General features: G+C 42.9%; 1 protein-coding gene across 1 annotated transcript in view; it reads left to right on the top strand.

Annotated features, from left to right (window-relative positions):
- The window catches only part of ALDH1L1 (aldehyde dehydrogenase 1 family member L1), a 74,829-nt gene extending 50,959 nt beyond the window's left edge, over positions 1-23,870 (top strand). The window contains exons 17-23 of the mRNA XM_043977650.1: positions 6,125-6,218; positions 11,992-12,091; positions 13,885-13,983; positions 17,129-17,294; positions 18,144-18,249; positions 19,301-19,500; positions 23,543-23,870. Of these exons, the coding sequence (XP_043833585.1) occupies positions 6,125-6,218; positions 11,992-12,091; positions 13,885-13,983; positions 17,129-17,294; positions 18,144-18,249; positions 19,301-19,500; positions 23,543-23,598 (821 nt within the window). The 3' untranslated portion in view covers positions 23,599-23,870. The remainder of the gene's footprint in view (positions 1-6,124; positions 6,219-11,991; positions 12,092-13,884; positions 13,984-17,128; positions 17,295-18,143; positions 18,250-19,300; positions 19,501-23,542) is intronic.
- Positions 23,871-24,268: the final 398 nt, after the last annotated feature.

The following is a 24,268-nucleotide window of genomic DNA, read 5'->3' as shown; positions in this document are numbered from 1 at the left end:
TGACAAACAATGGTAATGGTAAATCACAGATTTAGAGCCAGAAGGGACCTTGGTGGCCACCTATTCCAAATCCCTCATTATATAGATGAAGAAACTGAGGGTCCAAGATGTTTAAGTGACTTTCCCAAGGTCAAAAACGTATCAGAGGAAGGATCTTTGATTCCAAAGTCAATGTAGAATTCAGATCTCAAAGACCAGGGGAAGAAAGAATTTCACCTTTCTTGCTCCTTAGCCCTGATTTTGCTGCCCTTGGGATCATTCATCCCCAAAGACCCAAATAAATAAATAAATAATAGACATCTATTGAGTGTCTACTGTTTACCAGCCCCTGTGTTAGTCAAGCACTGGGGATACAAAGACAAAAAGAGATAGAGACACAGGAAGAAAGGAGGGGAAAAAAGAGAGGAAGGGAAGAGGGAGAGAGAGATGAGAGAGGAGACAGAAACAGAGTCAGAGAGACAGAGACAGAGATGAGAGGGGGAGAGAGAGAGAAGCAGGAGAATGAGAGAACAAGATGGGGGAGAGAAAGAGTGAGAAGAAGGGGGTGCATCATTCAAGGAGTGCTCTGCCTGCAGAACACCGCATAAGAGCTATTCCTATCTCATAGTATGTTGGGTCTGAAAGAAAGAACCTTAGGGATTGCCTAAAATATTCCCCCTTACATTCTTTAAAAGGAAACTGAAGCTTGGAGACTGGATTATCCAACATCACGCAGCTTCTCCATGATAGAATGAGCACTGGAACCCTGACTGGAGACAGACTAGTATAGTCCTCATTCAACCGCAGTAAGCTATAGAGGACTTTGAGATTAAAAGTCTTTGACACTCAAAGGAAGTGAGCTTTAATGGTAGATTTTCATACAGTGAGACAGATATTTCTATTGCATCACTCAAATAAAACCATGTATTGCTACATAGAAGGCCAACCTTCACATGTAGCCTGTTTTCCCCATCCACTTATACTGCCTGGAGGGCAGGGGGTAAACAGGAAGACTCTATAACATTGGAGAGTATTAAAGCTGGAAGGGCCTGGTAAGCTCAACTAATTCAGTTCCCTAGTTCACAAAGAGGGAAACCAAGGACCTAGGAGGTGATCTATGATTTGTTCAGGGTCTCATGACCAGTTAATGACAGAACTAGAGTTTGAACCCAGGTCTCTTGACTCCTACCCTAATATGTCCTCATATCTACCTCCACAAAGAGTAACTAACTATCCCCCACTAGCCTAAGTCTGCACTGGCAGAATCAACATGAGTATTCATCCCCTAGCACCCCTCTGAGCAGAAGAAGAACATTGGACTGACTAATGTTGGCCCTTTGGTCACTGAGAAATTGTGCTGCCCTCAGTGACTTTCCATTCTTCAGAGCCAGTGGCTGATCTGCCGGCCACTGAGGTGGGAAAAGAGACTTGTATGGCCAGTCTATTTTTGGAGTAAACCCCAAAGAAAGGAGAACTTTGTTCTCTGAATCAGGCTACAAGCTAGACCATGGTGGAGGACATTTGGGTCAGTCAGGGCTGCATTAAGAGACAGAGTGTCCAGAATGAGGGGATCAGATCATCCCGGGGCTACTATGTTAGGATCTAAGTGCCACATTCTGGGAAGGATTGACAATATGAGAGGGATTACAATAAAAGGAGAGCAACCAGGACTGGGAGCTACCATACGAGAATCAGTTACAAGACCTGGGAATGTGAATCCTAAGGAAGAAAAGATTTAGGGGGTACATTATATCTGTCTTTAAGTATTTGAGGGATTGTCATGTAGAAGATGGGCCACTAGGTGGAGCCATAGTGCTTAGAGCCCAGAGTCAGGAAGACTGTGAGTTCGATATGGCCTCAGCGACTTACAAGTTGTGTGACCCTGGGCAAGTCACTTAACCCTGTTTGCCTCAGTTTTTTTTCATTTGAAAAATGAGCTGGAGAAGGAATGGCAAACCACTCCAGTATCTCTGCCAAGAAAACCCCAAATGGGGTCACAAAGGGTTGGACTTAAACAACTGGACAACAACATGTAGAAGATGGATTATATGTGATCTACCTAGAAGGGGACCCATGGTATAGAAAGTCACACTGTGTGACTGTATGACTCTGGACAAGTCACTTGAAGTCTCAATTCTCTAGGCAACTCTAAGAAAAAAAGGTGAAAATCTTCAACTGGTAGAGAGATTTCCACATCTGAGAGTTCCCTATATTATTGAAATCATAGATCCAGGCTCTGTCCTTGCTTGACCTCAAACAGCAGAACTTGGAGTAATGGGGAAATTTTCAGGGAGAGAGGGATTTAAGGCCCAATATATGGAAAAACTTGCTAACAACTAATGCTCTCTTAAAGTGGAATAAACTACCCTGGAAATGAAGGGTTTTCCCCCCACTCTTGGAGCCAAGGCCAGATCACCCTTTGTCTAAGAGGAGTCCTGCTGAAATCTGGGTTGGGTCGGATTTTCTCTGAGGGCGGTTTTGATTCAAAGTCTGTAAATTAACTCATCACTGCGATACCACCTTGAAATCTTACAAATATCTGTTTAGATTTCATCCATCGAATCATTTAGATTAGATTTCATCCATGATGACACTCCCTACAACCCCCCCCCCTCCCGGGACTTAGTCCTCTGGCTATAAACTTCTCCAGGGTTATCTAGGACCTTAGACGACAAGCCATTGTTGGGCCCATTCTTCAGAGCCTTTCCAGATTGCAGGGGTCGGCCCAAGCACTGAGCCCTGCTGACGTGTCCTGCCATCGACCCACAAGAAGCCAAGTTCAAGAGCACAATGAGGCATCAGAGGAGGCATTAGTGGAAATCTTGTGAGATGCCTGTGCATAGAACACACTGAAATGTAGAATTCACTGAGAGCAGCCTCATGTGCCATAAGTGGATTTGGGTTCCGTTTGTGGTTTGGGTCTAGACCTGTGATTTCACTCATTTGGGAACTCCCAAAAGAGAAAACTCCTTCTCATAGTGTAGAAAAGCAGCTTGTAGTCTTAGCAAGTCACCCAGCACATTGAGACATTAGGTTGTTTGTTCATGGTCCCACCTGATACATGTTAAAGGCAGGATTTGAACCCACATCTTCCAGACTCCAAGACCAGCCCTCTATTTGCCACACCACACTACCTCTCATAAAAACTCATAAAAAACATAGATTTAGAGTTGGAAAGACTCAATGGAGTCATCTAGGCCAACCCCTCATCTTGTAAAAGAGAAACTGAGACCTAGAGCTGCCCTCAGCTATTCGAAGTGCTGTCCTAGGGGAAGGTGGTAGATTGTTCCGTTTGGCCCCAGAGGGCAGAGCTAGTCGTCATGGGTAGAAGGCACAAAGAGACAAAGCTATGGCAGTCATCAGGAACAACTGATTTTTTTTTTTTTTTGCAGGGCAATGGGAGTTAAGTGACTTGCCCAGGGTCACATAGCTAGTAAGTGTCAAGTGTCTGAGGCTGGATTTGAACTCAGGTACTCCTGAATCCAGGGCCGGTGCTTTATCCTCTGCGCTACCTAGCCGCCCCCAGGAACAACTGATTTTTAAGCTGATGTTGGCATAGGCTTTTTATTTTTTTTTATTTTTTATTTTTGGTGAGGCAATTGGGGTTAAGTGACTTGCCCAGGGCCACACAGCTAGTAAGTGTTAAGTGGCTGAGGCCGGATTTGAACTCAGGTCCTCCTGAATCCAGGGCTGGTGCTCTATCCACTGCACCACCTAGCTGCCCCTTTTTGCAGGCAACGGGGGTAAAGTGACTTGCCCACAGTCACACAGCTAGTAAGTTTCAAGTGTCTGAGGCCGGATTTGAACTCAGGTACTCCTGAATCCAGGGCCGGTGCTTAACCACTGCGCCATCTAGCTGCCCCCGGCATAGGCTTTTTAAGGATTATTTTACTGACACTATTTCCTTTGATCCTAACAATAACCCTATAAGGTGGTTCTTATTTATGCCCATATTACAGATGAGAAAATAGAGGCCATATGACTTGCCCATAGTCACACTTCTAATAAGTGTCAGAGGTTCAAATGGAACCCAAGTCTTCCTGGCTCAAAGTGCAATGTTTGATTCAGTAACCTGTTTTCCAGCCACTACAAATTAAAACTTCCAAGTTCCATCTTCTGGACTGGAAGAGATGACCTCTAAGGTCCAATCTATGACCTATGATCCTAATCATTCAAACTGTCCAATCGACAATGGGACGACTCAGAAGGGAGTGGCTTCCCCTTCTCTTAAGGTCTTCAACCATGGCCGATCCTGGATGACCATTTGTATACGTTGTTGGGGGAGGGGGATTCTTGCTCAGGTCCCCCTAATGTCCCCTAAACCTGAGAATCTGTGCTTCATTATAATGTTGGAACAAATCCTAAACCACAACGTGTTAAGAATCTGTCCTCAGCATTTCGGGAGCCTGCAGACCCTCCTTATGATGTCTGTCCGCAGTTCAGCCTAAGTTCCCAAGCCTTCTCAGCCATGGCTCAGCCTTGGCTCCCAAGCCTTCCCATTCCACTTTGAGACAAATCTACCCGAGATTTCCCATCTCCAGGTACAAGGGTCTTGAGGGACTGAATCTTAGGTGGAACTCATTGTCCTCCAAACCAGTGGTGTCAAATGGAAAGGGCAGCCACTAATTGCTTCATAAGGATCCCTGCCAGCCCATTAAAATGTAATATTATTTATGTTCTATTATTTTTTATTAATTTTGTTAAATATTTCCCAATTACATTTTAATCTGCTTCAGGCTTGCACTCAAGAGTGTTGTGGTTGCCATGTGTTTTAACACCTCTGCCCCAAATCCTTTCAGAGTTAGGACTCGGGAAAGACTATTCCAATTTGTGGGGGTGGAGGTTGTAAACTCCCTCAGTACCCACAAGGGACATCCCAACTAGCCAGTGATGGGGAGGGGGATGTTAATGTGTCGGGTAATGCAGTGGGGAGGAGCTCTGGATTGGGGATTAGGAGACCAGTGATCTCATCTGCTCCGCTACATGTGCAACATGAAGGAAGTTATTTAAAATTCCTGAGCTTCAGTTTCCTCCTGTCTAGGAGGAGGAAATGACCTCTGTTGTCTCTCCTAGCTCGAAATCCTATATTAAGCTGTCCTTTCATCCCGAGAGTAATTCTCCTATGTCTACAGGGGATTCTTTGCAGACTCAGAAAGCACCAGGAACAATAGTTGGCTTGCTAAGTGGACTTGGCCTGGCATTTCCATTTCTCTGGTTAAAAGCTCCCCTGAAAAGGAAAAGAGGGCCTCCTTTTGCACTCTAAGCCAATGAGCTCCCTCCCCTTTGTGCACCAAGGTTCCATTGGCATCTTGACTGGTCAAAGAGGGATGTCAGGCAGGAGTCAAAAATGAAGCAAGTGGTGGCAAGGAATTGGAAATTGAGGGGATGCCCATTAATTGGGGAATGGCTGAACAAGTCGTGGTATATGAATGTAATGGAATACTATTGTGCTGTAAGAAACGATGAGCAGGCAGATTTCAGAGAAACCTGAAGGCCTTGCATGAACTGATGCTGAGTTAGATGAGCAGAACCAGGAGAACATTGTACACAGTATCATCAACATTATGTGTTGATCAACTGTGATAGACTTGATTCTTCTCAGCAATACAATGGTGCAAGATATTTCCAAAGGACTCATGATGGAAAAGGCTCTCCAAATCCAGAAAAAAAAGAACTTTGGATATGTATGCACATCGAACCCTACTGTTTCTTTTGGTTTTGTTGTTGTTGTTGTTTTTCTTTTTTGAGGTTTTTCCTTTCTGCTCTGATTCTTTTCTCATAACATGACTAATGCAGAAATATTTTTAATGTGATTGTACATATATAACCTATATCGGATTACTTGCTGTCTTGGGGAGAGGGGAGGAGAGGGAGGGAGAAAAACTTGAAACTAGAAATCTTATAAAAAAACAAATGTTGAAAACCATCTCTACATGTAACTGGAAAATAATAAAATACTTTTATTTTAAAAAAAAAGAATAAAGGAGAAATAAAAAAAATTGAAGCAAGTGTTGGAAGCTTCTCAGTTGTGTTGACTGCCAGCAAAGCAGGCCCATCTTCACTGGTCCGTAGGCTATGTTATTTAGGGGCCTCAGGGTCCTCCCCAAGCCCTGCTTTCACACTCTGTTGCTCCTTCTTTATACAGGTTCCTTGGTTGGGCAGAGATTATCAGATCATCCAGATGTAAGGAAAATTGGGTTCACAGGCTCCACGGAGATTGGAAAACACATCATGAAGAGGTAAGTGAGTTGTGGGAACAGAGGAGGGATATGCTGGTATATGTTTAACAACTAGCTTTCTGAATACATGACTTACTTTTAAGCTTCATCTACACTGTTAACATTTTCTCCATCACTCTCAAGTCTAGACAATTCACAAAAACAATCAAGTTCTGATTTGTGGCATTTACCCATTTATGAGTTGTAAATGTTCATACTAAAAATTTATCAGCTCCAGATAGCTCTATGGGATAGTTCCAGTGCAGAAACACAATACCAGCCACACTGAGGCTGCTGGATCACTTCTTGACTCTTAGACTCTGTCTTTCCTAATGATAAAATTTTGTGTTTGTATTCCTATACAAATGGTGTTGGAACCATCTGGGATATGGTTTCATTTACTTTTCAAGAGCTATAGTGAAAAGATCCTTTAAAACATATCCTTGGGGGCAACTAGGTGGCACAGTGGATTGAGTACCAGCCCTAGAGTCAGGAGGACCTGAGTTCAAATAAGCCTCAGATACTTGACACTTACTAGCTGTGTGACCCTGGGCATGTCACTTAACCCGAATTGCCTCACCAAAAAACCCAAAAAACAAAACAAAAAAACATATCCTTGGCTCTTCTCCAGGCTCCACCTCTTTCTAGCTTTAGGACCTTGGTTGATTCCCCTTACCTCTCTTTTTTAAATTTGTAAAATGGGGGTGACAATCCCTACCCAGCCTCCATAACAGAGCTGTTGTAAGGATAAACATGAAAGCACTTTGTATTTATCAAATCTCATCCAGGTATGAGGGCTTGGTATTATTTGACTCTCACAGCACCCATGCTGGATCGGTAGAGCAGGTATTATCATCCCCCATTTTGTCACAGGTCTAGAAGACTTCATAGGATTGGGTGGTGGCAGTCCACCCGAATCGAATGGTTGTTTGAATGGCCAAGGATTCTTCACCTTTTTGGTGTATCCTGGCCCCACCTTGAGTAGTCTGGTGAAGTCTATGGGTCCCTTCTCACAACAGTGTATTTAAATGCATAAATTAAATCAATTAAATTAAATTAACTAAATTTTGTTTTGTTTTGTTTTTTGTGGGGCAATAGGGGTTAAGTGACTTGCCCAGGGTCACACAGCTAGTAAGTGTCAAGTGTCTGAGGCCGGATTTGAACTCAGGTACTCCTGAATCCAGGGCCCGTGCTTTATCCACTGCGCCACCTAGCCACCCCCAAATTTACTAAATTTTAAAATTAAATTAATTAAATAAAATTTAAAATAAAATAAACATAAGATTACAAAGGAATTTGGTTATATTCTTATAAAATTGCGTGAATATTTTTTTAAATTCAACCCATGTTAAGAACTAGGAGCTTCTAAATTCTATCCCCTTTAAAGAGAGGCCCCATCAGGGGCAGCTAGGTGGCACAGTGGATAGAGCACGGGCCCTGGATTCAGGAGTACCTGAGCTCAAATCCGGCCTCAGACACTTAACACTTAGTAACTGTGTGACCCTGGGCAAGTCACTTAACCCCAATTGCCTCACTAAAAAAAGAAAAAAAAATTGGAAAAAAAAAAAAAGAGGGGCCCCATCCAATATAGTACTAAAAGTTTTGAGAACTTTATACATAGGTCCCTGGAAGGAAACTCACTGGAGAGGGAAGCGGAGTTGGCTTGACTGACTTGGGTGAGAATTCTTTCCCTTTTTTGGTCAGATATTTAGGATCTTGATAGTCCGACTGCTTATGTGGTAGCCTGAGGGCCCTTTTTTTTTCATTATGGCTACCTAAACATGAGACAAATCCTGATGTTCCCAGGAGAAATCTGGGAAGAAAAGTACAAGACGACTCAATTTCTGAGATTCCCTGGGAAAACCCTAAGCGAGGAGCACAGGGCAAAGAGGATGGAGTAGCTTCCCTGAGTTCTGGGCCACTGCTGACATGGAATGTTAACAAGAGCTGGAAGGAATCTTATCCATTATTTAGCAGAACCCTGTCATGTCATAGTATTGGAAACTGAGGTCTAGAGAAGGGGAAATGATGAGCCTAAGGTCACATAGGGAATAAGTAGAACTGGCCCTAGTTCTCTTGATTTGTTCATGTGAATATATTATTTCCTTGCCTCTTTCAAAGAGATTTGCATTCTCATACGCATCTCTCACAAAAGGTCTTGTCCCTTGTGAAGGACATCTCAGGCATCAGTAAGTGGCAAGGAGATATTTGGAAAAGAAGTTTGCTTACCTGGTTCCTAAAACCTATTTAGGCAGCCCACCAGTTAACCTACACATAGCCATTGCTAAACCTGAACATTAATCCTCTCCAAAATATCTCAAATTCCACCATCTTTTATTCACGGAAAACCCCCAAATGCTGTGCTCATTGTCTACTACAATACTGATAATGGTTTACATTTATGCAGAACACTTTGAATTTTACAAAACACTCTTCAAACATTATCTGATTTTATCCAGTGAAGCAGAGGTGCTGTGATCACACGCATTTTACAGGTGAGGTTACCAAGGCTTAGGGAGGTAAAGGAATTTGCCCAGGCACATAGCTGTTAAATGTCCAATTAGGATTCGACGCCAGTTCTTCCTGACTCAAGGGTTAGGTCTCTATCTACCACATAGTCCGGCTTCCATAAAGAGAAATCTTCATGTTAATTATTTTAAAGCCAAAGTGATGGTTTTAGGAAGAAGATAAACACACATGTGAAAATCCAGCAACTTGTCACAGGCTATAAATAATTGGTTGGATATTTAATACCTGTGCCTATTTTTACTGAAATCCTTTCCTGGAAATCACAGTCTGAGACAGCAAAGACAGCAGCGGCCAGAGTCAGGGGCTAAACTAAAATTCTGGTAGACTGAAGGTGGCAACTAAGTACAGCATTAATAATGATCATCACAACAGCTCACATTTAGATCCTTTAGCCATTGTCACCTTTTTTTTTCTTTGGATTTGTGATTCCATTGGGGTCGAAGAATTTCTACTATGTAAATTCCCCCAACCGATAAAGATCAGCAACGGAACTCTACAGAAAGAATAATGGAGACTTGCCTGGCATGCCCCAGCCAGGATGGATCAGAGGCAGGATGTCAGCTCTGGTCTTTCCCACTCCAAGACTGTCCCCTCTATCCATTATGTTGCACTGCCTCTCAATTGGGAAGAGAAATATGATTATCCCTAATTGAGAGAGAAAACTAGGTCTCATAAAGGCTTAAGTCATTTGCTAAGCCAGGACTCAAACCAAAATCTTTTTACTTTTAGTTCAGAGTTCTTTGTGTGTGTGTGTGTGTGTGTGAGAGAGAGAGAGAGAGAGAGAGACAGAGAGAGAGAGAGAGAGAGAGACAGAGAGACAGAGAGACAGAGAGACAGAGAGAGAGACAGAGAAACAGAGACAGAGAGAGGAGAGAGGGAGAGAGGAGAAAGAGAGAAAGAGAGAAGAGAGAGAGGGAGAGAGGAGAGAGAAAAGAGAACACAAGAGAAGAGAAGAGAAGAGAAGAGAAGAGAAGAGACGAGAAGAGAAGAGAAGAGAAGAGAAGAGAAGAGAAGAGAAGAGAAGAGAAGAGAAGAGAGAGAGAGACAGAGAGACAGAGAGAGAGAGAATGAATCAAGGAAGAGAGAATGACCAACAGTGTCAAAAGCTATAGAGAGTTCAAGGAGAATGAGGATTGAGAAAAGGCCATTGGAATTGGCAGCTAAGAGATCACTAGTAACTTTGGAGAAAGTAGCTTCAATGGCATAAAGTCAGAATCCAGATTATAAAGGGTTGAGACAAGAATGAGAGGAGACAAATTGGAGGCCCCTCTTGTAGATGGCAATTTTTGAGGAGTTTAGCTATGAAGGACAGAAAAATACAGGATGATAATTATTAGGGATGGAAGGATCAAGTAAGTAAGGTTTGTTTGGTTTTCATTTTTTTAAGATAGGGGAGATATGGGTATGTTTATGGGCTGAAGAAAACGATCCAGGAGAGAGGGAGAGGTTGAAAATAAGTGAAACAAGGGTGCAATCTGTTGGAGGAGATGGGAAGGAAGAAGATTGTTTGGGTAAGAGGAGTTAGTCTTGGTAAGAAGTAAGGTCACTTCAGCCTGTGAAACAGAGGTGAAGGATGAAATAGTGGCAGAAGGAGAAAGTCAGGAACACCCAAGTTCAAGTCTGGTTCCAAACACTTTACTAGTTGTGACCCTAGACAAGTCATTTTAACCTCTGCTTTAGTTTCCTCATCTATAAAATAAGAATGATAATACTTACCTCATAGGCTTGTCATGAGGGTCAAATGAAATGATAGGTGTAAAGCACTTAGCACAGTATCTGACACATAGTAGGTGCTTAATAAATGCTTATTTTCTTTTCCACCTCCTGTTCACAACATAAATATTGAGCTAAAAACACCCTGCTCTTTTTTTAAGTCTTGGCAAGTCTCCCTCATATTATATTTATGCATTTTATTTTATGAACCTGAATACAAAGTTGCCCTTTATCTATTAAATTCCTTCCTATTAGATTTGTCCCATTGTTCTAATTGGTTGAGGAGAGAGAAATAAGTATTTATATAGCATCTGTTGTGGGTCGGGCACTATGCTAAGCTTTTTCTCTTTTTACAAATATCTCATTTGATCCTTGAACAACCATATGAGATAGGTCCTATTATTATCCTCATCTTACAGTTGAGGAAATTGAGACCAGTTAAGTGACTTGCCCAGTATCACACAGCTAGCAAGGATCCAAGGCTGAATTTGAACTCAGATCTTCCTGATTCCTAGCATTCTATCTACTGGGCCACAAAATGGTTTTTTTTTGTTTGTTTTATTTGGTATTTTTTTTTTTTGCTTTTATGATCCCTTCTTTTCTCCCCCTCCCTACTCCCATCTCCCCAGTAAGGCTGAGATCTCTTTTGCATCCCGACTCTGTCTGTCAGTGTGTTAGCTATTCTACCAAATGTCTTGTCATCTGCAAATCTGGCAGGGATGAGGAATTCCTTCATCCAAGTCAATGTTAAAAATATTAAACACTGCCAGGTCACAAATAGAATCCCAGGGTGCTCTACTAGAGATTTCCCTACATTCACTGGTGAGTTCAACAAGCAGAGCTAAAGCTACTTTTTAAATGCTTTGGGTCAGGGTCAGCTAGGTGGTGCAGTGGATAAAGCACTGTCCCTGGATTCAGAAGGACTTGAGTGCAAATCCAACCTCAGACACTTGACACTTATTAGCTGTGTGACCCTGTGCAAGTCATTTAACCCTCATTGCCCCCACAAACAAACAAAAGTGCTTTGGTTCAGATGATGTCTCCATCTGCTGATTCATTTTTCGACTGCTCTCAAGCACTGTCTCTGAGTCAATTAAGCAACCAGGGACCAAAAAGAATGACACCATCCTACTCTCCAGGAATGTACAACAAGAAGGCAAAGTTTGCACATAAAAATCTGTGCAGCACAGATATGAAGTGAACTAATACAGCTACAAAGCAGTTCGACACAGGGCTGTTTGTGTGTTCCAACAGTCCAATTTTGTGGTCCTTTGGTGTTTATAAGTGGTTTGCATTTCTTATCCATTCCTTGCTTTATAAGCCTTGGCCAAAAGCAACAACACTTTGATCTGACAGGGAGAGCTGTGTGTAAGGGTCTATGGGTCTGTGGGCAGGGATCCACCTTTTAAAGTGACCCCGGAAATTTTTTAAAAAGTGATCCCGACTCAGCATTCTTCACCTTCGGCTCAGTTTGACTTGCAAGATTTCCAGATTTCTCAGTGACCTTGAATCCAGCCCAGCCCTGCTCACTCTTCTCTCTTTGTTCTTCCAGCTGTGCCCTAAGTAATGTCAAAAAGGTTTCTCTGGAGCTGGGAGGAAAATCTCCCCTCATCATCTTCGCAGACTGTGATCTGAGCAAGGCCGTCCAAATGGTAATCCTTCAGTGTTCTGGGACTAACAAACAAGGGGTAGGTGTGGGTGGTCTAGACAAGAGCCCAGGCTGGGGACGGAAGAGGCGGAGTTTCTGTGGGGCTGGGTAGAAAACAGATGAATTGAATCCAACCCTTGGAAATGTGTAAATCCCAAATAGGAGGCTGGGCAGCACAGTAGATAAGAGTGTTGGGCCTGGAGTCAGGAAGATTCATCTTCTTGAGTTCAAATCTGGCCTCAGATGCTTACTAGCTGTGTGACCCTGGGCGAGTCCCCGTTTGCCTCAGTTTCTTCATCTGTCAAATGAATGGGAGAAGGAAATGGAAAACCACTCCAGCGTCTTTGCCAAAGAAACCTCAGAGTCATAAAGAGCGGGACACAATGAAAAATGACTCAACAACAAATCCCACAGAGTTGATCCCATAATAAGTTAACAGGATGACAAGCTACAATAACAACAATAATAAGAACAATGGTATCTATACGCCACTTTAAGGTTTACAAATATTATCTCACTTTATCCTCACAATAACCCTGGGATGTAAGTGATATGTATTATGCCCATTTTCCAGATGAGGAAACTAGAAGATAGATTATCCAGTCTAATGCCCTCATTTTATGTATGGAGAAACAAGCCCAGAGAGAGAAATTAACTTGCCCTGAATTACTCAGCTGAATAGTGACAGAACCAGGATTAGAGTCCCGGTCACAGAATCAGAATCTCAGGATCAGAGGTCAATGTAGCATAGTTCGAAGAACACTGAAAATCGTGAAGTCCTAGATCTACAGCTGGAAGGGATGTCAGATGGGACTCATCTAACCCAACTCCTTATTTTACAGATGGGGAAACTGAGGCTCAGAGAGGTTAAGTGATTTACTTAACTCCCATAACTAGTTAGGGTCAGAGGTAAAATTTGAACCCAGGTCCTTGAACTCAAAAGATAGTGTTCTTTCCATTGTACCACACTGCCTCCCTCACTGAGCTTCAGCTCCTTCCGTTATAAATGAGGGAGTTTAGGTGTCTCCTAAGGCTCTTTCCAACTCTAGAATCTGGGAATCTATGCCTTCTAACCCAGCACTCCTTCCCCTGCTTCATGGATGCCACCATGAATGGCTGCTCGCCACCCATGCTAACTGCATAAAAACAGAATTGGAGGGGAGTTTTAGCTGGTGGGAGGAAATGCGGTGAGCACCTCCCTCACAAAGGCCATTCTGTTCTGATCCCCTCTCTTTATTGGCCAAGCCCTGTCCAACATCTGTCTCCAATAATGTTCATCAGCCTGCCTAGCGATTCCTTTGCCGAGAAACACTTCCTTCCCAAAATGCAAAAACGAAATAAGGTCTCCAACGTCTGAGCCTTGCAGGGAAAAATGAAAGTAATGAAATTCTAGAATCTCAGGGTTGGAAGAGCCCCCAGGAGGGGGACAAGGAGTATTATTATTGTTACCATTTTCTGGATGAGGAAACTGAGGCTCAGAAAATAAAAGACTTGTCTCTGGTCACACAGCTACTAAGCAGCAGAGCTAGGAGTGTGTGTGTGTGTGTGTGTGTGTGTGTGTGTGTGTGCGTGCGTGCGTGTGCGCGCAAGCGCTGCTTGAGGTGATCTAAAAACAAAATTTATCAATCAAAATTTTTTAAAAGGATAGCAAGTATGCACCCTGCCCAACATTAAGGTGGTTTGTGGGACCTGGAAAATGGATCCAATACTTTGGTAGAGAGAAGAAGACAGATAAAGATCTAGGGGAAAGGCCTTCCCATCTGCTCCTCAGTCTAAAACCTGTTCCTCTCTCTGAAGGGGATGAGCTCCGTTTTCTTCAACAAAGGTGAAAACTGCATCGCAGCAGGCCGCCTCTTCCTGGAGGACTCGATTCATGACCAGTTTGTACAGAAAGTGGTGAGTCCTCACTCTGCCTTTGAAGGAGACACATCTGGTTTGGGAGCCTACCTGTGTCCTGGTAACCTCCTCCAAGAAGCCCACCCTGATTCCCAGCCCTGTCCCCACCAACTCCACAAGTTGGTAACAGTATTTTCCCTTCAGATTTCTCATAACACTTAGATACTCCTCCAATGCACTCAGTACAATATTGTCTAATATAGTCACCTGTTTGGGGTTATCTTATTGCTCCCTTGAGGGAAAAAACAGTGTCATATCTAACTTAAACATCTTCCCCAATACCTAAAACAGTACTCTTCACACAGTAGGTACTTAATAAATATTTTTGTTACTATTAATCAATTATCCAATAATTTAAAAATATCTATTATGGGGGCAGCTAGGTGGTGCAGTGGATTGAGCACCAGCTCTGGATTCAGGAGGTCCTGAGTTCAAATCCGGCCTCAGATGCTTGACACTAGCTGTGTGACTCTAGGCAAGTCACTTAACCCCAATTGTCTCACCAAATATATATATATATATATATATATATATATATAATGTACAAAGCCCTGTGCTAGGCATTAACCCTGCTCTTGAGGCTTAGTCTGGTGGAAGAAATCTCATATGGATATATGCATGTATATAAACATGCACATATATACATACATGTATATATGTGTGTACATACATATATGTATACTTTTATGTGTGTGTATATTATGGATAACTGTCATACCAAAAAGTATAGCCAAGTCCCAAATGGAAGTACAACTAGGGAGATGGGATTACCTTGCCTCCTAATTCAAAGTCCTTAATTCATTCCCATGACCTGTACCTTCAGTCTGTGTGTGTGTGTGTGTGTGTGTGTGTGTGTATGTGTGTGAGAGGCATAAACATACCCTTGAAAGTACCATTACTCAAAGTTTCCACTTCTGTTAGCAAACACCCAGCAATTCTTTCCTTGAGCACACATGACTTCCTCTTCATCTGTCTCTCCCTACTCCTTGCTTCATCATGTTCTCTACTCTCTCCATTCCCTCCTCTTCACTCCAGCCATCATCCCTTCCTTGGTTTTACTTCCTCCCTTTTCACACTCAACAATCCAGCTAACCAGTTCAGCTCCTCGAACCATCCTTTATTCTTAAATCACCTGCCTCCTCAGCCTCCTGTATTTAGGCAAACTCGAGTCCTTCACTACTTCCCCCCATCTGCCTTCTCTGTTCTTGCTGCTGAACTGTGCTAGAACCTCCAATAAGCCTTCTCTACTCTCTAGTTGTTGGTGCTCTCTCATCCTACAAAATCACCTTGTATAGAGTTGACTGTGCACTATTGTAGTCTATCTTCTCAATCCCCATCCCTGACCCAGTAGACTCAGAGTATAAATTCCTTGAGGACAGGGACTGGGTAATTTTTGTCTTTTTTTCCCCCCAGAACCTATAATGGAGCATGGCACCTAGTAGGTACTTAATATCTGATTAACTTAATTGAAGCTAATTTAATCCATCTGTAAAGATGCATCAGAATTAGATAAATAGATAGGGAAGAAGGAGGAGATGCCAGGTGAGAACAGCACTGGAAGCTTAGGGCTGTGTTTACAGAAGATAACAACTCACTTTTATATAACACTTTCACGGTTGACAAAGTGTCCATTGAGCCTAGGGGCTCCTATGTAAAAAGGAGCTAAAGATGGGCTTTTAAAGGGTCAAGACACTCACAGCTCTGTTAAATTGAATCCATCGGCTAGAGAATGAGAAGGGAGATTCCATCAAGCCCTGGCAGTGAGCTGCCGACTGAGGACAAACTTTAGAAAGGGCTGGGGGGTGACCAAACAAAGGAAAAGGAAGTGGTAAAGAAAAAGGTCTAATTCTCTGTAAGTAGAAGATAATGCCTGAGAGAAAACCATCAGCATTTTCACTTTCCCTGGAGATTGTTATCTTCAGACACACACCCCATCTCCCTACAGAGACTAGTAGGTAATTTTTTTAACTCCTTTAAAACATCTAACAAACGTGCTTTTCCCACAACTTTGTTAGATAAACAGTGTAAATACAATTAGCCCCATTTTATAAACAGGGAAATTGAGAATAGATATCATGATTACAAGACTCACCTTTAGTTATAAAAAGCTAGTAAGTGAGTTAGAATTGAAAAGCAGAGTTCATCATGATATGTGCAGATGGTGAGTTGTCTAAACTGGCCAAGGTAGAAGATCATATAGAGGAATGAATGAATGAGTGAATGAATGAAGTGAATGAATGAAACATTTATTAACTGCATACTATGTGTAAGGTGCTCATAATAAAATGCAACAGACAGTCCCTGCCCCCAAGAAGCTGACATTCTAATAGAAGGAAGCCATACATACAGAGAAGTAAACATAGAATGATAGGTAAGGGTCACATTGTTCAGAACTGGAATACAAGACTAAGAGATTTGGAATTTATACTGCAGGCAATAGGGGATATTCATGAGCAATGGAGTATAGCATGACAAAAGTGTTGTTTTAGGAAGATTAATCTGTCCGGATTTATGGATCAGAGAGGGGAGAGATTAGAGGCTGGGAGAGCAGTTAAGATACTATCTTAATTAAATAGACAAGAAATAATGAAGGCTTAAAGTTGATAGGGCTGGTGGAAATGAAAATAGAGAAGAGGGGGATGGATATGATCCTACCGAGGTAGAAAATAATAATAATAATTAATAATAACATTAACAATAATTCAAATTTACATAGCATTTTAAAGTTCACAAAGCGCTTTATACATGCTATCTCATTTTATCTTCACAATAACCCTAGGAGGTAGGTGCTATTATCCCCATTTTCTAGTTGAAGAAACTGAGTCAGGCAGAGGTTAAATAACTACCCCAAATCACACAGCTAATAAGTGTCTGAGGCTGGATTTGAGTTCAGGTCTTCCTGACTCCGGGTCCAGAGTTCTATCAATACTGTGCTACCAGTTGCCTCGTTGGCTTGGAGAATGATTGGCTATGGGGAGTAGAGGGGAAGAGGGAAACAAAAGTAGCAAAAAAAAAAAAAATGACCCAAACCTGTGTGACTGGGAAGAACCAGGGAGCTATTGATGAAGATAGGGGAGTCCACAGGAAGGAGACCATGAACTTGGTTCTGAGCTGCTGAATTTGATCTGTTCCTGACCTTGGACAGGTAGAAGAAGTCAAAAAGATGAAGATTGGTGATCCCTTGGACCGGGCCACTAATCATGGACCCCAGAATCACCAGGCCCACTTACAAAAGCTGCTTGAATACTGCCAGAAAGGAGTGAAAGAAGGAGCCACCCTGGTGTATGGAGGAAAACAAGTTGCCCGCCCAGGTTAAGTGTAACTGCAAGGCTCCCTTGTACTGTTGTCCACAATGAGGTCAGTAAGGAAACTGATTCTTGACTCCAGGTATGGCTGCGTGTTCCACAGAGTGAAGGAAGGTTGTAGTTTAAAAGAGCCTTAGGACATCAAATGTTAGAGCTAGAAATCCAGCTCCCACCCAGACCCAGAGAGGGGATGAAATTTGCTAGGGGTCCCACAGCTAGTTACTTGAAGGGTTGAGACTAGAATCCTGACTTCTTGACTCCAGGTCAAACACTCCATTAGTTACACTACCTACCTGCTAGTTTAAGAGCTGCTATGTGGCACAGTGAATAGATCGCAGGGCCTGTAATTAGGAAGACCCAAGTTCAAATCCTGCCATAGATACTTACAATATATATGGCCGTGGGAAAGTCACTTAACCTCTTTGCCTCAATTTCCTCAACTGTACCATGGGGATAATAATAGCACCTGTCTCCCAGGGCATTCATGAGTATCTAGTGAGAAAATATTTGTAAAGTGCTTAGGAACATAGTAGGTGCTTTTAAAATGATTGCTCCCCTTCATTTTATAAATGACGAAACTGAAATAGAAAGAGGGAAGTGACTTTCCCAAGACCACCAGCTACTAAATAGCAGACCCAGGTTTTGTTGAACCCTTGTCCCCTGAATCCAATATGCACAATCCCTTTCCTAGTAAAATATAGCCATGAAATCCCCTACACCTTGGACCCTAGACCCTTTTTACAAGATGGTACTGAGTCATGAGAGAAGTTCTCTCTTATTTTTAGAGTCTTACTCATGGTTGGTACTTAATAAATGTTTTCTAAATGAGTGTCTCACTTTCTTTCCTCTCCATAGGGTTTTTCTTTGAACCAACCATATTTACCAATGTGGAAGATCACATGTTTGTGGCCCGGGAAGAGTCTTTTGGACCTATCATGATCATCTCCAGATTCCCTGATGGGTAGGAATCATTGTGGGGTTTTCTTTGAGTTTTTTTTAACACTTTCCCATTTTGATTCGGTGCTGGAGAGCGACCTCTCCTAATACATGGCTCAGCTTTGAGAAAACTGTCCTGGGATGGGCTTCCTTCTCTAGCTCTAGCTCTCTCCCAGAGCATCTTTCCTCCACCCAAGGTAGGTCACCCCCTGGGCAAATCTTCACTGACATTTTAAGTCCTCATATAACTTAAGTATCTTAGGGCTGGGTAGGGCCCAACACAGGACTGGAGCCAGAGAAGACTTTCACAAGTTTTTTTCATGGCGGTCTTGATGTCATTCTTCATTCAGGATTCCAGCTTCCAGCAGGACAGAGTCTTAGACATGAACTTGCCCAACCCCCTCCTTTTGCAAAGGAGAGAACTGAAGGTCACAGAAAGTGCTTGTTCAGGGTTACACAGAGTCAGGATTTGAACCAGGTCTTCGGTCTCCAGATCCATGTCTCTTTCCATATTCCCTCTTTTCTTTTGAGTAGGAAGGGAATTCTCCATACCAGCCTCCAGAAGTTTTCCCAAAATTCCTTTCCCTTTAGAGACCATTCTCATTCTATTCTTCTCCCTCTCCATTCTCCCCCTCCCTCCCTTTCTTTCTCTTTCTTTCTTTCCTTTCTTTCTTTCTTCCTTTCTTCCTTCCTTCCTTTCTTTCTTTTTTCTTTTGTCCTTCCTTCCTTCCTCCCTCCCTTTCCTTCCTTTTCCTTCCTTCCCCTTTCCTTCTTTCCTTTGTCCTTCCCTCCTTCTTTCCTTTCTTTCTTCCTTCCTTCCTCCTTCCTTCCTTCCTTCCTCCCTTCCTTCCTTCTTTCTCTCCTTCCTCCTTTCCTTTCTTCCTTCTCTCTTCCCTCCTTCCTCTCTCCTTTCTTTCCTTCCTTCCTTCATCCCATAATTTGGCTATTTGGTTAATTTGAAGGCAATATCATTGGCCCTCACAGGGGATCAGATGAGATAATGGGTATGAATGGATATAAAGTACTCTGCAATTGTAAAGTCCTCTAGGAATACAAGATTTTTTTGGTCTTCCCAGGGATATTGATGGTGTGCTGCAGCGAGCGAATGCCACAGAATTTGGACTGGCCTCGGGGGTCTTCACCCAGAATATTAACAAAGCCCTGTATGTCAGTGATAAGCTTCAGGCAGGCACCGTATTCATCAATACCTACAACAAGACAGATGTGGCAGCTCCATTCGGAGGATTCAAGCAGTCCGGATTTGGGAAGGACTTAGGTAATAATAAGATGCTCCACTTCTCTTATAGTAGAAACAGTACTGAATTTGTAGTCTCTGGACACTCACCAGCCTTGTGGCCCTGGGCACCAGGTCACTTGACCTCTATCTGCCTCAGTTTCCTCACCTGTAAAATGCATGGAAATAGTATTACCTCATGGTTGTTATGAGGATAACATGAGATAATATTTGTAAGGGGCTTTGCAAACCTTAAAGAGCTATGATGAGGACGACGACTATGATGATGACAATGACACCACAACGACAACCATGATGGCTTTGTGACCCTGAGAAAGTCACTTAACCTCTTAATGCTCTGGACAACTTTCTTAGACTATAAAGTGCTAGTGAGAAGGTGCTAGTGAGAAGCACTAGTGAGAAAGTCCTGACCTGCATTTTTAGAAGGAATTTCCTCACCTGGTGGTTGCTTCTACTAATGAAATCTCAGGTGTAGTCCCTATTCCTTTCCCCATCCTCACAGCAGCTTTGCCAGGGAGGCAAAGCATGTGAGATCATACTTGCTTTGCAGAAAGAGAAACCCTAAACCCAGAGAGCTGGAACAACTCATGCACACATAAAGACACACAGAGGCACACATATATACAGAGGTGAGCACACACATATACATACACACACACATCCTTCTTCCTCTGTTCCACATCCCACTAAGATGTTTCAGGAAACAGTACTCCGGTCTTACTTCGCTTCTGTCTGCACTGGCAAAGAGAAGCAGAGAGTTGTCTAGCTCTGTTGAATGGATGTCCTCTAGACGCTCTAACTGGATAATTCAGGCCATTATGTCCTTTATCCTTTAACCTATGGTGTTTTGCTTGAATTATCTATATGATAATAACTGTCGTTGTCATTCAGTTGTTTTAGTCATATCTGACTCTTTGTGACTCTATTTTCTTGGCAGAGATACTAGAGTGGTTTGCCATTTCCTTCTCCAGCTCATTTATTTATTTATTTGTTTGTTTGTTTGTTTGTTTTGTGGGGCAATGAGGGTTAAGTGACTTGCCCAGGGTCACACAGTTAGTAAGTGTCAAGTGTCTAAGACTAGATTTGAACTCAAGTCCTCCTGAATCCAGGGCCAGTGCTTTATCCACTGCACCACCTAGCTGCCCCCTCCAGCTCATTTTTAGAGATGAGGAAACTGAAGCAAACAGGGTGAAGTGACTTGCCCAGAGTAACACAGCTAGGAAATGTCTGAGGCAGGCTTTAAACTCAGAAAGAAGAGTCTTCCTGACTTTGGGCCTGGAGCTTTATCCAATATACCACCTCACTGTCCTACAATAATAATAATAACTCCCATCTGGCACGTCTAGGCTTTCTAAATCCATTCTTCACAATAGGATAGGGCATGAGGTAGCTGAGGAAATATGATGGTGCCCATTTTGGAGATGAATAAACTGAAGCTCTGAGAGGTTAAAAGACTAGTCTGTGATCTGAAAGCCAGTAAATGTTAGAGGCAGGATTTGAACCCAGATCTCCTGATTCCATATCCAGCACTCTTCTCGCTCTCCCCTGATGCCTTGAAGGAGAGAAGACATGGGCAATAAAGCAAAAGAATGCTGGGAAGACATCTCAGGGCCACATGATGTATGGTGAGAGAGCACTGGCCGGGGCAACTAGGTGGTGCAGCAGATAGAGCACCGGCCTTGGATTCAGGAGGACCTGAGTTCAAATCCGGCCTCAGACACTTAACACTTACTAGCTGTGTGACCCTGGGCAAGTCAATTAACCCCAATTGCCTCACTAAAAAGAGAGAGAGAGAGAGAGAGAGAGAGAGAGAGAGAGAGAGAGAGAGAGAGAGAGAGAGAGAGAGCGCGAGCGAGCACTGGCCTTGGCCGGGGAGGCTGGGGCTTGGACATTTGCTGTCTGTGTGACCTAAAGAGGGAGTTTTCACATCACTTGGGCCTCATCTTTCTCATCTGTAAAATGTGGCTAATATATCCCAAGGTTATTGTTAGGGAAGTACTTTGTAAACTGTAAACCATTTGGAAATATGAATTATCTTTGAAGAAAACCCAAACTGCCCATTTTCATAATTTTTCTGAGGGCCACGCCCATAGACCCTCATTCTCCAATGGTTATTCAATGACAAGAGAAAATTTCCCAGTAAAATTGCCACTTCTGGTAATTTTTAGGGATAAGGAGAGAGTGGCAGAGAATTTTGGAGCTTGGAAGGAATCTAGAGGCCCTTTGGCCCAACCTCTGTGTTCTGTAGGACAGGAAAATGAGGCCCCGTGAAGGGAAGAAACTTCCCTTGTAGGCTCACCTCAGGAACCACCTCCTCCATGAAGCCTTCCCTGATCTCTCTTCCCCCTCCTTCCCTCCTCCCTTTCACTCACACACTCCTTGTATTTACTTAGGTGTATCCCTATTGTAACTCTGCTCTAGTACAATGTAATCAACTAAGAAGCATTTATGAAGCATCCACACTGTCCTAGGCACGGGGTAGACAAGTTCACAGAATGGAACATACATTCTAATGGGAGAGGCAACAAGGACATGCAAAATATATACAACATAAATGCAAAATTAATAAATGCAGATGTAATTAGGTACAAGGTAGTTGGGGGCATTGGGAAAGGTTTCATTCAGAATGTGGTGCCTGAGCTGGATACTAAAGGAAGAAAGAGACTCTCTCTTCTGAGTTTAAATCTAGTCCCCAGTACTTACTATCTGTGTGACTCTGGCCAATTCATTTCACCTCTGCCTCAGTTTCCTCATTTGTAAAATTGGCTTAATAATAGCACCTACCAGGGGGCAGCTAGGTGGCACAGTGGATAAAGCACCAGCCCTGGATTTAGGAGGACCTGAGTTCAAATCCGGCCTCAGACACTTGACTCTTACTAGCTGTGTGACCCTGGACAAGTCACTTAACCCTCATTGCCCCACAAAAAATATATATATATAATAATAGCACCTACCTCCTCGGGTTGTTAGGAAGAGAAAATGAGGTTATATTTGTAGAGTGAATTTGTGAACCTTAAATCACTTTATAAGTGCTACTGTGATGATGATGGTGGTGGTGGTGGTGATGTGAGGTAAAGGTAAGGGGGGGGGATGGATGCATTTCTCCTTACATAAGCAATGGCTGTTACAAATTCATGGAGATAGGAAGTGAAATCTCAAGAGTAAGGGATGGTGAGAAGACTAGCTGGACTGGATCACAGAGAACAGGAGTTCAGTGAATCTGGAAAGACAGGCTGGAGTCTCGCTTTCTAGGATTTTAAAAGTTAAACAGATTTCAGGTATCACCTGAGTAAAAGAAGAGAAAGCAAGAAAGGGAGAGAGACAGACAGAGACAGGTGAAGAAAGAGATAGAGATGAGGAAGGGGAAGAAGGAGGGAGGGGGAGAGGAGAGAAGGAGGAGAGATAGAGATATAGAGACAGAGAGAGAGGAGAGGGAGAGAAGGAGAAGGAGAAGAAGGAGAAGAAGGAGAAGAGAGGAGAGAGAGGGAAAGAGGAGAGAGAGAGAAGAAGAAGAAGAAGAAGAAGAAGAAGAAGAAGAAGAAGAAGAGAGAAGAGAAGAGAAGAGAGGAGAGAGAGGGGGAAAGAGGAGAGAGAGAGAGAGAGAGAGAGAGAGAGAGAGAGAGAGTTAGAGTTTGTTTGAGTTTATATAATATCCAAGAGGCAATATAAAGCAAGTTGGTTGAGTATCTGCCTTGAAACCAGAGACGGTCTCCTATTCACTTTTATATACCCTGAGTCTGGCATGGTACCTTATAAATAACAGTGCTTAAACATTTGTCCCACTGAATTGGTCTAAGGTCACACAGTCAGTTACTGACATATTAGAACCTGCCCCTTAGGAAGCAGTGTGGTAAATTGGGGAGAGTTCTGCATGTGGACGCAAAGGGACGTGCGTTCAAATCTGGCTCTATCATTCCTTACTCCCTATGGGACCTTGGGTAGGGCCTTATCCTTCTGGGCCTCGCTATATGACCTCTAAGGTTCATTCCAGTTCTATGGACCCAGACTCATTGATTTAAAGTCTTTTATGAAGTACGTCTGACTTGTGTGTGGTTTCTTGCAGGTGAGGCAGCCCTCAATGAATACCTGAAAATCAAGACAGTCACTTTTGAATACTGAAAAGGAAGTTCTAAGTGAGGAAAAAGAGCCAGACCCAGCACTGAGTGAACCCCATCGCCTTTCTCTGTTCTCCCAACCTTCCTAATGTGAGTTCCAGCTCAAATTTCTCCTGGAGGGGAAGACAAAGAAGAATGTCTCTCAGTCACCTGCATAATGTAAAGTCTTCCCTAGTTTGGGTCTTCCCTTTCCACTGAAGAAACACAACCCACCTTTCATGCAAAATTCTGTTTGAATTTAGGGGACAAACAAGAAACTTGTTGGAAATCAGAGCACTAACTGACCCTTTCTCTTGACTGGCATCTCCATTTCTATTATTTCTGGGTGGGGGCAGCTAGGTGGCAGAGTGGATAAAACACCAGCCCTGGAGAACCTGAGTTCGAATTTGGCCTCAGACACTTGACACTAGCTGTGTGACCCTGGGCAAGTCACTTAACCCTCATTGCCTCACCTACACACATACACACACACACACACACACACACACACACACACACACACACACACACATATATATATATATATATATATATATATATATAATTTCTGGGTGCCTCCCATGATAAAACAGCATCCTGCCTTCCTAGGGATCAGTCAACTAATACCCATCACTAACGAACACTTGGATGTGAAGGTCAAATACATTTTGAGTGGGCTCTTTTGACTGGTTCAC

Source organism: Dromiciops gliroides, chromosome 1 (assembly GCF_019393635.1).
Source record: "Dromiciops gliroides isolate mDroGli1 chromosome 1, mDroGli1.pri, whole genome shotgun sequence".
Taxonomy (NCBI): Eukaryota; Metazoa; Chordata; class Mammalia; order Microbiotheria; family Microbiotheriidae; genus Dromiciops; species Dromiciops gliroides.
This window is presented reverse-complemented; position numbering and strand designations above follow the sequence as displayed.